At 36.1% G+C, this 15,679-nt stretch overlaps 1 protein-coding gene across 1 annotated transcript in view; it reads right to left on the reverse strand.

The window, feature by feature from the left end:
* Nucleotides 1-15,679, reverse strand: part of Tmod3 (tropomodulin 3) — an 81,483-nt gene that overhangs the window by 30,384 nt on the left and 35,420 nt on the right. Inside the window, exon 3 of the mRNA XM_047542081.1 lies at nt 9,537-9,693. Coding sequence (XP_047398037.1) covers nt 9,537-9,693 — 157 coding nt within the window. The remainder of the gene's footprint in view (nt 1-9,536; nt 9,694-15,679) is intronic.

The raw sequence follows: 15,679 nt of genomic DNA on the forward strand, positions 1-15,679 counted from the left end.
TAAAGGAACTGGTTTATAGTAAACATAACATAACATAGTATGCTTATCCATACTGCCCCCAAATTTCTTGCACCTGAGTGTGTGTGTCTGGGGCAGGGGGGAGGAAGAGAGAGCTATTTTCAAAACAAATTGGCAACCCCAGAAAAATTAAAACCACATCGTCTCAAGTATCTATATCAGTGATTCTTAAATTCAGAATGAGGACTGGCTAGGCATGGATATTTTGCAAAAGCTCCAGAGGTGACTCTGATTCTTACTGAGATTGATAACCATTAATCTGTATAATTTTGGGGGAAAGGGATAGTGGGGATTATACCCAGGGGTACATGTGAAACACATGCTCAATCACTGAACTACACCTTCAGCCCTATAATCTGAAAGTTTACGAATTTAACTTTGATTGATCTAATTTTATTTTTCCTCTTGAAATATGGTCAAAAAGCCTAGGCTTGTAACTTTTAATACATGTATTAAAAAAAATGTCTGAGAAAATAGCTACTCATTTCTGTCCTTCAGTAGACAGCATTCTATCTAAATGCCATTCATTTCCCTATTTAACATGCAAAAATCCAAAACTAGAATTTTAAAAATCGAAATTTTAATTCTTTACACTGTAGCAAAATACAAAATAAGCAATGACTAGATCAGAAAAAGTCACTCAGACAAGTATAAAAAAAACACATCAGTCACCCCCAACTGAAATAAAACAAATTAAAAAAGGGCTGTGACTACTGGTTGCTAAGAATGTAAAACTAGTTCAGTAATGTTTCTATAACCACAAAGTGGCAGCTAAGGAAATAGAAGAAACCAAGATAAGAATTCATATAACAATAACTGAAATGTATGGCAGTTATCCAAAAACACATTTGTGACAAGGAAAAAATTAAAAAAGAATACCCTGCCAAGATTCTTGTTATTGTCACAAAATCAGTATGGGATACTGTGAACCATGTCAACAATTTTATTGTCAAGGACCTTCTTTCACTAGTCCTCATCTCTTTTGCTCTGATACCAAGTTACAGCTACAACAAATGTTAAGAATTATCTTAGTCATAAATTCCATCCTAAACATATTTAAAAAAAAAAAAAGAGATGGCTCTTATTTGTTTAATTTCTACTGAGTTGAAAGGCTCTAATTTTTACTATCTAATTAGTTGCCTTGTTCCAGAAAAGATTTAAGGTAACTACATCACTATATTTCCAAGGGGTTTGGGACATATCTTTTGATAGCAATCACACAAACCTCAAACCAGCCAAACTAAAGGATGAGGGGGCAGATTCTGGAAGGGTGCTTTTGTTTTGACCCAATAATACACGATACCTATTCGACAATATGACATATGGTCACCAATATGTGCTAATTTATTCAAACAACATTTAGTGTATACTAGATAATGAGATAGAAAGACATTGTAAGAAGAATAAGAAATCTTTTATTTGGAGGAGTACTATAGGTTGGATCTTGAATGTTTCTCAGAGGACCATGTGTTGAAGTATTGGTTCCCAGGTTGATGTTACTGGGAGATGGTAGAACCATTGAGAAGTAGGGCCTTGAGAGAGAAGTTACTTAGGTCGTGTGTGTTGGGAGGGAACATGTCCCTAAAGGGGACTGTGGGACCCTAACCCCTTCTGCCTTCTTTGCTCCCTGGCTCATGAAGTAAGCAGTTTTGCTCCACCATGCACTCCCATCAAGACTGTGCTGCCTCAACACAGTCCCAAAGCAATGGGATCAGTTGATTATAGACTAGAATATCCAAAAATGTGAGCCAAAACAATCCTTTTCTTCTTATAAGTTAATGATCTCAGGTATTTTGTTACAGTGATAGAGAGCTGACTGACACAGGGGATAGCTAGTCTTCTACTTTTAGCCAAGATGGAATTTATCTACATGCATGAAACAACCACTAAGTGGACAAAATATATGAAACAAGTTTTCAAGACACTGATCATCAGGCAACAAAGATAGTGATCCCTGAGAATGAGGGGGTGGGGTGTGGGTTCTACAGTTGCTTAGCTTATTCCCTAGAGAAAATTTCCAGGCATTAGAGTAGGGAGCAGGAATTCAGGCAGATCCTGGCAACCTCTGAGCTGCAGAAACAAAGATGAGGTCCAGAGAGAACAAGGTGGCTAGCATTTGCAGAACAGAGGATTGAAGAAAAGAGAGCTGCACAGAGAAAGAACCCAAGAGCTGTGCAGGGGGTTGCCTTGAATACTCAGATCATTGATCCACACATGAATGTGAGTAAATTACCTTGAGTCAAGGGAAAAAACATCTGAAATATTAGAAGTTACAGTGCATGCATTCACACAGGGCTAGGAATAGCTTCTGTTCCCACCAGCCAGACTGGAAAACCTCAGAATTCACAGTACAATAATTGAGTAGGGAACTCAGAAAGGCCTTGCCTCAGGAGTGGGGAAATCATTAGCTGAACATGGCTCCAGTCCCATTCCAGTCCCACCTAACAATTTTTTTTTTTTTTTGGTACTGGGGATTAAACCCAGGGGTGCTTAACCACTGAGCCATATCTCCAAAACTTTTTTTTCTATTTTATTAGAGACAGGGTCTTGCTGGGTTGCTTAGGGCCTTGCTAAGTTGCTGAAGCTGACTTTCAACTCAAGGTTCTCCTGCTTCGGCCTTCCAAGCTGTTGGGATTATAGGTGTGTGCCACTGTGCCTGGCCAACCTAACAGATCTTAAAAGCAAGATTCTAAAGAATGAGACTTTCAAGGAACTTAACTGTATCCCAGAATGAAACTCAATATTTATAGAGATATCAATATATCTAGCTTCTAAAAGTTAAAAACTAATATTCAATAAAAAATTGCCAGCATATAAAGAAGCAAGAAAATTCAAACCATAAGGGGAAGGAAAAATGTCAGTCTATCAAAATTGACTTAGCAATAACAGATAACAAAATAAAGCAAGGAAAGGTATTAAAATTTATTACATTTATATTCTATGTGTTCAAAAGTTAAGTAGAAACTAAAAAACAAGAGAGGAAAAGGGAAAAAAAGAAACAGATTGGCCAAATAAAAAAGATATACCATGCTAACAATAATTAAGAGAAAGCAAGGGCTGGGCAAGAAGCTTAGTGGTAGGGTGCCTGCCTAGCTGCCTAGCATACATAAGGCCCTGTGTTTAATATCCAGCACCATGAAAAAAATAAAATAAAATAAAAGGTCAAAGAAAGCAAGATTTTTTTCCATTAATATCAGACAAAGTACATTTTAGAGCAAAGAATATTACCATGGATAAAGCTCTTTTCATAATAATAAAAGGACAATTCATCAAGAAGAGATCTTATTAAAAGAAACTAGTAACACACCTTCATGGCATGATTTCTGAAACAATTAAAAGTACTCTATGATACGTAAATTATATGTAGAAATGCTGGAGGAAAAAAAACATCCAGAGTGGGTATGGTTATCCAGGAAAGGTTTCCCATAGAAAAAAGTCTTAATATGAGTGATGAACCATTCATCTGGCTAACTCCTTACCCAAAAAGGAAAACTAGTATAAATCATTCCAATGATACAGGGTGAGCAGGCTGAAATGCAGATGCCAGAGTGTGCATGGCTAATTTAAGAAGCTCATTTCAAGTACCACCTTCAGTGCCTGGGAAGACGATTTTTCAGAGGTATACAAGGGACATTTCAGACTCATAAAATATGACTACAAAAAATAGACAGTTGTATCCTGAATTTATTGGAAGCCAGTTGCCCACTGGCAGTTACATAAACTTCTTAATTTAGGCACATCTTTCTGGCTTACTAAGAGATCAAGTTTCCTCCAAAGAAATCGTGTATTAAGCAAGGTAAGGAAAGTTATTTTTAGGGTAAAGAGTGACTACAATAAATTTCTGGAAAGCTAAGGTAATTGAGAATAAATAAATTGGAACGCATATGAGAAGTCTTTAGTTTAAAGGAACCTGGTTAAATATACCTCTGGAAAAGCAAGGTGGTGTACAAGATTCTTAAGGCATTTCATTCTCAGGGTGGGAAAGGCAAAAACAAGGAAGAGTAGGAACATTCTGCAAGGAAGGGAGGAGCCCATCCTGGATGAGTCAGCAGCTCAAATGGAATTCAGTGGCATGCCTCTGGATAATGTATAAGGTGCAGTCATGGCTCTGGTTCAGTCATGAAATAAGGAACACAGGAAAAAAAAGTCTGTCTTGGGAAGGGTGAAGCATGATACTAGTAATAGGGAGGAGGACCAGCAGCAAAGCAAAGCAAAATGACAGGCAGTAAAAAATATTAAAGCCTGGGGCAAATTATTTCTCCAAGTAACAAATTCATGACAATGCTCTGAGACAGAATATTTATGATCATAAAAATGAGATGCGAAACAGTCAACAACATCGTCAGCATTTTGTGCATTTTCACTATTCTCAGGGAAACCTGGATGAATACTTTCATCCTTGCCTTGGACTATGCCTCAGTTCATATTTTGCAAAATTTTAAAGAGGAAAAAGTTACAAATTTTTCTGATATTTTGAAACTATATCTACAAGTGCTGGGATTACAGGTATATATAACCTGTAGTGCCAGTGATTTGGAAGGCTGAGACATGAGGATTCCAAGATGAAGGCCATCTTTAAAAAGTTAGCAAAACCCTGTCTCAGGGTTGCAGCTATAGCTCAGTAGCAGAGCACCCACGTGTGAGGTGCTGGGTTCAATCCTTAGCACCACATAAAAATAAACAAATAAAATAAAGGCATTCTGTCCATCTATAACTATAAATAAATAAATAAATAAATAATAAATGTCTCCAAATAAAAATAAAAGGGGCTAAGGATATAGCTCAGCGGTAAAGCACTCCTGGGTTCAATCCCCAGTACAAATACACATATATATTTTTTATAAGTAAAAGAAACAAATTATGTTAATTTTTTAAATATTTAGTTTTGCAACATTCAGACTCATTAAGAAAGTTATTTCCATTAATTATGCCAAGATACCATGATAGTATTATTCCCACTGTGAACTTATTAAGTTTAGATGAATTTAACAGTTATATATTATTGGTCCTCCTATAAATAATGCACTTAAAAAGAATTCTTAAACACATCTTTCAGCTATGCCCTTACTAGCTGCCTAATGCCTTCTTTTCTGCTGTTACTCAAATTATACTATTAGAGATACAAAATTTATTAGTGTAGAACAAAATGTTTCCTAAACTGCATCTAAGACATGATAAACTGCATGTAAGACATGAGGCCTTGGAGTTTCACTTAACTAGGATTAATCCCTCCTTCTCCGATGTTGACATATACTTTTGATTCCATAAAATGTATAATTATAAGTAATCATTCCACAAATCATGAAAGTTATTAATTTATCTACATATAATAACTCTCAAATGTCCTTCTTACTCTATCCATTTTTTATTTTGCTTGGTTTTGGGTTTTTTTTTGCAGTGCCTGGGGGTATGATAGGCATGTGCTCCACCACTGACCCTTTTTTTTTTTTTGCAGGGGTGTGGGGGTTGCGGGGGAGTGCTGAGATTTGAACCCAGGGCCTTGAGCTTGCTAGGCCAAGTGCTCTGTCACTGAGCTATGCCCTCAGCCCAGTCAGGTTTTTAAAAAACATTTTGAAGCAACAGAAACATAAAATTTGCCATGAATATATATATTTGTTCTTGGTCAAAAGGAAAAAAATCTGAAGATATGCAATTTTTCAGTTTAATGAAAATTCTTCCTGTCCTGGTCAGTTCACTTATTTTAGTTCCAGAAACAGGTATGCCTTTTAGTCAATTAATCATCTTTCAGTTAGTTTCAGAATATGAGAAAGATGTTAACTCTAATGATAGGATAATGTTCCTTTTAGTGATTCCTAATTTTTCTTTTAAAACACTGAGCATTCATTTGATAGTTCTTTAAAAAAAAAAAAAAAAAAAAAGAGAGATCACCATGTGAATCTGGCATCTCTTTGAGGAAGTAATATTCTCTGGTAAAGCATTGGCTTCAGTAGCCACTGGCTACTCAACTCTGAGTTCAGTCATCTTTATATGAAAAAACACTTAGTTTATAGACCAATGGTACGTTTAAAAAAAAAAAAGTCAAATGCTTTTGTTTTTAACAAAGGCAGGTTTTTAAACCGTTTTATGAAAAGTAGGAGAACCCCTAACTGTCTGAGAGAGATTACTAAATCCAAAAATCTTCTGAACTATGTTATTAAGTAAAAAATCTGGGTCTCAACCCAGGTGTTCAGGACTGAGTCACGGGAAAGGCATCTTAAACAGACAAGTTAATGGTTTTCTAGAGCTAAGAGGGATAAACAAGCTGGCTTGATGAGGAAGTATATTAGTAAGATGTAGAAATATTCTGAGGATCTTTTGGACTGTGATCAGGATCCTAGAGATGAGATGCACTGAAAGGTAGGCATATTAGTGACTAAAGACAAACAAGGCTAATGATTTAAGGATGAGAGTCTAGGATGGATTTGAGAACACCAGATTTGGCATTTTGCTATATTTCAAAGCAGAGCTCTATATCTAAAGTTCCCCAATTTTTTTGAAGAGGAATTTGGCTCTCTTCAGGTCTATGGCACCACGACATGGCTTAACAGTTGGTTCTGCCCAGTTTGTTGTACCTGCTTCCATCAGGTGGATTCTGTGGTTCTGGACAACTCATCCCTGACAGAGAATGGAAATTTCTTGTTTGGTAGTAATCATCCATAAGATTCTTTACAGTGATTTTCAGTGTACTCATTAATAAATTTGGTCCTCATAAAGACTATATGACATAGATGAGGCAGAGAAGCAGACTGTATGCATCCATGTATATAAAAGTCAAAACTGGCAGATCTATTGTAGTAGAAGCTATGTTGATGGTTACCTCTAGGAAGGAGAAAGGGAAAAGTGACTGCAGAGAGCAAGAAGGGGCTTTCTGAAGGTGCTGATAATGTGGGTATGTTCACTTTATAACTCATTAAGCTATATACTGATAATCTGTGCATTTTCTGTAAGCAATAAAAAGTTAATTATACTTTTTATATGCCTTGGTCTTAATCACTGTATCGTAGTTGTTCATAAACAATTTTTAACACGTAGCTAAATGAGGCAACAAGAACACCAAATGTATAAGGAGCAAATCACTGATTGTAAACATGCTTTCCGATTCAACTATTTCCATTTTTTACTCGTTTAAAATCTAAAGAAGTAAAAGGAAACAAAACTACTACTCTTATAGTTGAAGATACAGCACTGTTTTCCTATTGTCATCCATATTCTTCATCTCAATTATTTTCCCCCCTCTCAATTTATCATTTTCCATATTATTCTCTATTTTCTTTAATTCTTCAAGATCTTTTCCTGGGTAACTAGAGGTTATGACTAGAGAGCACATTAGAAATCCGTCTTGAGTCAGTCTGGGATAAATGCAGCTCTTTCATATCTTTTATTTTCTCATCTTATTGTCCTGAAATTCCAGTTTTTTCTGACATCTCTCCCTGTTTTTACCTCCATTTTTCTTCCTACCCAGAGGTCACCTGGAACATGCAGAATAATAAAAGGTAACTGACCAATATTTGTTCCCATAAAATTGTTCTCCTGCGTATGCAGAAGAATCACAAATTCAAGGCTAGCCTGAGCAATTTAAAGAGACTCCTTTTCAAAATAAAAAAATATATATATATATAAAGGGCTGGGGATGTAGCTCAGTGGTAGAGCACCCTGAGTTCATTCCTTAGTATTGGAGGGGGAAAAAAAAGCCATAAACAATAGTGTAGGTATGTCTGTATGGAAGCAAATATAATCAGCAATCTTTTTTTAAAAAATATTTTTAATTAATATTTTTAAAATATTTTTATTTATTTTTTTATGTGGTGCTGAGAATTGAACCCAGTGCCTCACATATGCTAGGCAAGTGCTCTACCACTGAGCCACAACCCCAGCCCCGCCAGCAGTCTTTTCTGTGACAAATACATACAGGTCTTTACCTATCTTTATGACTCACCACACTTCAAGTCCCTGCATTGGTTTTCAACCCTCTTTTTGGTCACAAACACCTGAAGGATGTGATAGTCCCATCTATTGCTATACTGTGAAGGTTAATTTTATGTATCAACTTTGCTGGCTACTGTGCACAGATATTTAGTCAAATATTATGCTGGATGTTTCTGTTAAGGTGTTTATTCTTGAGATTAATATTTAAACCAATGAAATTTGAATATAGCAGACTACCCTTGATATGTTGATGGGCTTCATTTGATTAACTAATGGTCTTAACAAAGACTGAGTTCTTGCAAGTTAAGAAGGAATTCTATCAGCAGCCTGCCTTTGGACACAAACCTCTCTCTAAAGAAAGAGCAGAGGGGCAGGGAGAGGTGATAAATAATTTTTTTAAAAAAATATTTTTAGTTGTAGATGGACATGTTACCTTTATTTTTATGTGGTGCTGAGAATCAAATCCAGTGCCTCACACATGCTAGGCAAGGGCTCTACCACTGAGCCTCAATCCCAGCCATGGGTGATAGAAAATTTTGAAAAGAACCTGATACAGACCTTATAGATAACCTATTCTGTATTGTTAGAAGCAAGAATGCTAAAATGAATTTTCTAGGTTCTCTTTAAACTATGACACAAAGCTCTGGCCAAAATTCTTAAAAAGGGCTACCTTTCCAAATAAGAAGCCAAAAGTCTTTCTAGGAAAAAAAATACTATCCCTTTCCTCCTGCCTGGACCATAACAGACTCAGATATAAAAATAGTGTCCATAGAGCTGATCTTTGGCTCTGCTAGGCTGCATCCATTCTCCAGTATTCTATGCATGATATCGCAAACAAGAGTGCAGGCAGAGTTTGGCTTTCTAGGCTCAACTGTATTCTGACCAACTGTGAATGCCAAGAAACTTCTCCCATTTCATTTAAGTGCTACCACACAGAGAACATTAAAAAACAGTGTAAGCCAGGCACAGTGGTCCTAGCAACTTAATGAGACTGTCTTGACGAAAAATAAAAAAGGGTTGGGGATGTAACTCAGTAGCAGAGTGCCACATCCTGGTTTCAATTCTGAGTACCACAAAAAAAAAGAAAAAAAGGCTATTCTCAAGTCTCCACTGAGGATAGATAAGATCAGACACTGCAATGGGAAGGAGTTGACCTAGAAAAATTTCCTGGAAGTAGTGATTAGGAAGCACTAGTGAAGGATGCTAAAGGAAAATATCTTTAAAAAAGGGTCTTTGAAAATATGCATGACAATTTTTAACATTTGCACTCTGTAATTCACTAGTGAATTTGGTATAAAAATTTACCACAGCACTCTTTCAGATTTCTGACATTAGAAAATTAGGGAGGATCATACAAAATCATTGTGCAAAATCTCACAAGTCATTAAGAAAAAACTCATTGGCAAAATACATTTTTACATTTTTATAATGTAAGTAAAGGGTTTAAACTGCACGATAAATTTTTAAATCAACAGTATCGCATCTTTAAAAGTTATGAATGGCGTACCTCTAAAAACAAGATTTTCTCCTATCTACCTATATAAAGAAAAATCCAATGCCATCAAATAATGACTTCAAAATTCTGGGCTTACCTTTTTTTTCTCCAGTGTAGGGCACATAGTCTTCCCTGTCCTTTTGCTCCAATGCTTCCTTCTCCAGATAAGAAAGGAGGTGTTCTCTATCAAAAGGCCCTGTGGCAGACTTTGACGTCTGGTTCTTTTGCCGGAAACCTGCAGGCAAAAGGGCATTCTGCCAAAAAGAATATATTGCCCATTATTAGTACCAAGAATGGCAATACTATAGGTTTCCATATATTTCCCATGTAAGAGAATTACAGACTAGAATGTGATGTAGGCATTAAACCTCACTGCAGGATTTTAAGGCAATAATATAAAAGTGCTCCAAAGGAAGAAGTTGTTGTTTTTGAAAACAGACAATTCATTTACATTATTGTTAAAATGTGCAACTACATATTTTCAGAAAGTATTCAACTAGCAGGAAACACCCTTTAGTTTTTTTAAGTGTTCAGGGATTGTAATAAAAAGTCATTTTCTTAATATTTAAAAACTGCTAGGCAATTAGGTATTAAAACTAATTCTATCACAAACGATTTTTAAATGATTATACACAACATTCCCTCCTAATGACTTCCATTTAATTACAGACCTTCTCATGATATATATAGGAATATAGGATATCAGATTAATGTTCACTTATTTTGCATAGATATAATATGAATGCTTCTACTTTTGTGTTTGTATAGCATATACTTGAGCACTAGGATGTACTTGCAACAATTACTGTCATTGCGGCTCAAGGCCCAAGGCATTCCTAAGATACAGCCAGATACAAATTTAGCGTCCTTGGGTTTTCATGTGGACACAGCCTTTTTGAGTAGATGGACTGAGAGTGGGGGTTAGAGGGAAGATGATGGATTAAAGTTGTCTCTTAACAGTTCCTACTCTAAATTTTCACTAAGTAAGAAATAACACAGGATGACAAGATAAAGAAAGCCTCATCTTTTTGTTTATCAAAAACCAGAGATAAGAATGCCTTGAGTCCTATTTCTGATATTCTTTTCCTCTACAAATGAAAGGCGGCCAGAGAAGTCACACAAAAGGCCCAACCCTCTTTTGTAACACCTCCTAATATTGGCAATGATGCTGAATCTCATGGTACTATAGGATAACTTTTCATTATAAAGGTTGCTCTTACAGCTGGGCACAGTGGTGCAGACCTGTAATCCCAGAGAATTGCGGGGCTGAGGCAGGAGGATCCCAAGTTCAAGGCTAGTCTCAGCAACTTAGCAAGATTTTGTCTCAAAAAAAAAAAAAAAAAGGCCTGGGAATGTAGTTCTGTGGTAAAGTGCTTATGGGTCCAATCCCTAGTACCAAAGAAGTAAAATAAAATAAAATAAAAAATAAAGGGTAATCGTACATAGATAATTATAATAGAAAATGTTCACAACTGTGCATTTATACCTAGTTATAAATGTTTATGACTAAAAAATACAGCACTTCAACTCTGGCCATTTGCCAAGATAATAATTTTCATAAAATTCATATTGGCATTCTCCTTAATGTAATAATAGTTCTCATTATATAGAAAGCTGACCTATAAAGATAAGCCACAAAGGAGGTCTGTCTGTTCCTGTATGTATTTATAATACAAAATTGTCTATGGGACTGATAAAAGAAAAACAAGATTTCTACTTTAGACTCTGAAATCAAGATAAGAATGTTATATGAAGAATCCATTCCCAATCTATCTGTAAATCCTATCCATTTTCACTTTGTTAAGAACTCAATCATGGTTTTCCCATTTCTAACATCATTACTTTAATCCAAACTATGATCTAAGCTTGCCTAGAATGTTACATTAGCGTCCCAAATGATCTCCCTGGATCAGATGCCCAATCCTCCTCATTCCTCACTCCTACTCCCTCATCTGTTACCTTAACCTCATCTCATATATTCTCTCCATTCTAGTCAGACTAGATATTTTTTCCCCCTGTTTTTGTGATATACTTCCTTCTGTTACAAGGCCTTATGTGTACCTAGAAGACCATCCGTCTTTTTTGTTTCTCATTTTTTAAAAATTTATTTTTATTACAAATGGGATACATGTTGTTTCATCTGTACATGAAGTAAAGGCATACCATTTGTGTAATCATATGTTTACAAAGGGTAATGGTGTTTGATTCATTCTGTTATTTTTTCCTTCACCCCCACCCCTCCCACCCCTCTTTTCCCTCTATACAGTCCCTCCTTCCTCCATTCTTGCCCCCCTCCCACCCCCCATTATGTGTCATCATCCGCTTATCAGCGAGATCATTCATCCTTTGGTTTTTTGAGATTGGCTTATCTCACTTAGCACAATATTCTCTAATTTCATCCATTTGCCTGCAAATGCCATAATTTTATTATTCTTTATGGCTGAGTAATATTCCATTGTGTGTGTATATATATATATATATATATATATATATATATACACACACCACAGTTTTTCATCCATTCATCAATTGAATCTAGGTTGGTTCCACAATCTGGCTATTGTGAATTGAGCAGCTATGAACATTGATATGGCTGTATCTCTGTAGTATGCTGATTTTAAGTCCTTTGGGTATAGGCCAAGGAGTGAGACAGCTGGATCAAATGGTGGTTCATTCCAAGCTTTCTGAGGAATCTCCACACTGCTTTCCAGAGTGGCTGCACTAATTTGCAGCCCCACCAGCAATGTATGAGTGTACCTTTTTCCCCACATCCTCTCCAACACCTATTGTTGCTTGTATTCTTGATAATCGCCATTCTAATTGGGGCGAGATGGACTCTTAGGGTAGTTTTGATTTGCATTTCTCTTATTACTAGAGAAGTTGAACATTTTTTCATATGTCTGTTGATTGCTTGCAGATCTTCTTTTGTGAAGTGTCTGTTCATTTCCTTAGCCCATTTATTGATTGAATTATTTGTATTCTTGGTGTAGAGTTTTTTGAGTTCTTTATAGATTCTGGAAATTAGTGCTCTATCTGAAGTATGAGTGGCAAAGATTTTCTCCCACTCTGTAGGCTCTCTCTTCACATTGCTGATAGTTTCCTTTGCTGAGAGACAGCTTTTTAGTTTGAAATCTATCCCAGTTATTGATTCTTGGTTTTATTTCTTGTGCTATGGGAGTTCTGTTAAGGAAGTCTGATCCTGGGCCAACATGTTGAAGATTTGGACCTACTTTTTCTTCTATAAGATGCAGGGTCTCTGGTTTGATTTCAAGGTCCTTGATCCATTTTGAGTTGAGTTTTGTGCAGGGTGAGAGATAGGGGTTTAGTTTCATTCTGCTGCATATGGATTTCCAGTTTTCCCAGCACCATTTGTTGAAGAGGCTATCTTTTCTCCATTGCATATTTTTGACCCCTTTGTCTAGTATGAGAAAATTGTATTTATTTGGGTTTGTGTTCATGTCCTCTATTCTGTACCATTGATCTACCTGTCTATTTCGGTACCAATACCATGCCATTTTTGTTACTATTGCTTTGTAGTATAGTTGAAGTTCTGGTATTGCGATACCCCCTGCTTCACTCTTCCTGCTAAGGATTGCTTTAGCTATTCTGGGTTTCTTATTCTTCCAGATGAATTTCATGATTGCTTGCTCTATTTCTGTAAGGTACATCATTGATATTTTAATTGGAATTGCACTGAATCTATATAGCACTTTTGGTAGTATGGCCATTTTGACAATATTAATTCTGCCTATAAAAGAACATGGGAGATGTTTTCCATCTTCTAAGGTCTTCCTCAATTTCTTCAATGTTTTGTAGTTTTCATTGTAGAGATCTTTTACCTCTTGGTTAGATTGATTCCCAAGTATTTTATTTTCTTTGAGGCTACTGCAAATGGAGTTGTTTTCCTCATTTCCCTTTCAGATGTTTCATTGCTTGTGTATAAAAATGCTTTGGATTTATGTGTGTTGATTTTATAGCCTGCTAGTTTGCTGAATTCATTGATGAGAAGTTTTCTGGAGGAGTGTTTTGGATCCTCTAAATATAGAATCATGTCATCAGCAAATAGTGACAGCTTAAGTTCCTCTGTTCCTATTCGTATCCCTTTAATTTCTTTAATCTGTCTAATTGCTCTGGCTAGTATTTCAAGAACGATGTTGAATAGAAGTGGTGAAAGAGGACATCCCTGTCTCGTTCCCGTTTTTAAAGGGAATGGTTTCAGTTTTTCTCCATTTAGAATGATGTTGGCCATGGGCTTAGCATAAATAGCCTTTACAATGTTCAGGTATGTTCCTACTGTCCCTATTTTTTCTAGTGTTTTGAGCATAAAGGGGTGTTGTATTTTGTCAAACGCTTTTTCCGCATCAATTGAAATAACCATATGATTCTTATCCTTAAGTCTATTGACATGATGAATTATGTTTATTGATTTGCAGATGTTAAACCATCCTTGCATTCCGGGGATGAACCCCACTTGATCGTGGTGCACGATTTTCTTAATATGCTTTGGATACGGTTTGCCAATATTTTGTTAAGGATCTTTGCATCTGTATTCATCAAGGATATTGGTCTAAAATTTTCTTTCCTTGATGTGTCTTTGCCTGGTTTGGGTATAAGGGTGATATTAGCTTCATAGAATGAATTTGGTAGGGTCCCCTCCTTTTCTATTTCCTGGAATACTTTGAGAAGTATTAGAATGAGATCGTCTTTGAAGGTATTGTAGAACTCGGCTGAGAATTCGTCTGGTCCCGGGCTTTTCTTGGATGGTAGGTTTTTAATGGTTTCTTCTATTTCATTGCTTGATATTGATCTGTTTAAATTGTGTATGTCCTCCTGGTTCAGTGTGGGAGGAGCATATGTCTCTAGAAATTTGTCAATGTCTTCGGTAGATTCTATTTTGTTGGAATACAGATTTTCAAAGTAGCTTCTAATTATGTTATGTATCTCAGTGGTGTCTGTCGTGATATTTCCTTTTTCATCACGAATTTTAGTAATTTCCTTCTCTTTGTTAGTGTGGCTAAGGGTTTGTCTATTTTGTTTACTTTCTCAAAGAACCAACTTTTTGTTTTGTCAACTTTTTGAATAGTTTATTGATTTGCAGATGTTAAACCATCCTTGCATTCCGGGGATGAACCCCACTTGATCGTGGTGCACAATATTCTTAATATGTTTTTGGATACAGTTTGCCAGTGCTTCTTATTTTTAAGACTGCAGCTACATGCCCACAAGGAAGCTTTTTCTACCTGTCATTGTGACTCAGAGTTCCTAGTGTTCATCATTCTTCTAATATGTTATATTTAAGTCTAAATCCCCCCATTCCTGCACAGTGAGGGCAAATATTACATTTGTTTTGTTCACTCTTGTATCTCTGAGTCTAGTATACTGTACTATACTATGCGTACACTAGATCTATAGGTTATCCCCACCCCACCCCAAACATTTAATGAGTAAAGATTTTAGAATACTCTTAAAGAAAAATGCTCAATGGGCTGGGGTTGCAGCTCAGTGGTAGTGTGCTTGCATGGGGCACTGGGTTCAATCCTCAGCAGCACATAAATAAAATAAATAAAAAATTGTGTCCATCTACAACAAAAAAAAATTAAAAAAGGAAAGATGCTCACTGAGGCAAATTAATAAAGAAGTTATTTTCTTCCTACATCAGTAAAGCACACGTATTGCTATTTTATGGTGGTGGAAGTAATGGAGTTGCATTATACCACCTGCCTGCTCAAACCCCTATGGAACACACAGTTTTAAAATGTTAGCTGAAATCCTGGCCCCTTAAATAATCTTTGACCACAAAGTAAATGCAGCTCACTGGTTTCAGAGGTTATATATAAACCCATACACTAAGCTTCATTAGAAATACATTCTAATCAAGTTAATAGATCATAATCACTTAACAAACTAACGTGTCTCCCTTGAAGAATTTTTTTCCCCCAGTGCTAGGGATCAAACTCAGGGCCTTGTGCATGCTAGGCAAATGATCTACCACTGAGTCACAATCCCAGTTCCTTGTAGTGTAATTTTGTTGTAGCAATATACTCCCAGCCCTGGAAATGAATAAAATATCTTTTACCTGTGCTGTCTGTTTTTTGGAAATAGATGTTTTATGAAACTATAGTGAGTTATCAAATACATACATATAACTACAGCATAAGAACAATAAAATAGCCCTTTAAAATATAACAAGATGCCATTCATATCTTCATATGCTCTTATCCAACCCTTTGAGACTTGGTA

The sequence above is a fragment of the Sciurus carolinensis genome, chromosome 2 (assembly GCF_902686445.1).
Source record: "Sciurus carolinensis chromosome 2, mSciCar1.2, whole genome shotgun sequence".
NCBI classification, from domain to species: domain Eukaryota; kingdom Metazoa; phylum Chordata; class Mammalia; order Rodentia; family Sciuridae; genus Sciurus; species Sciurus carolinensis.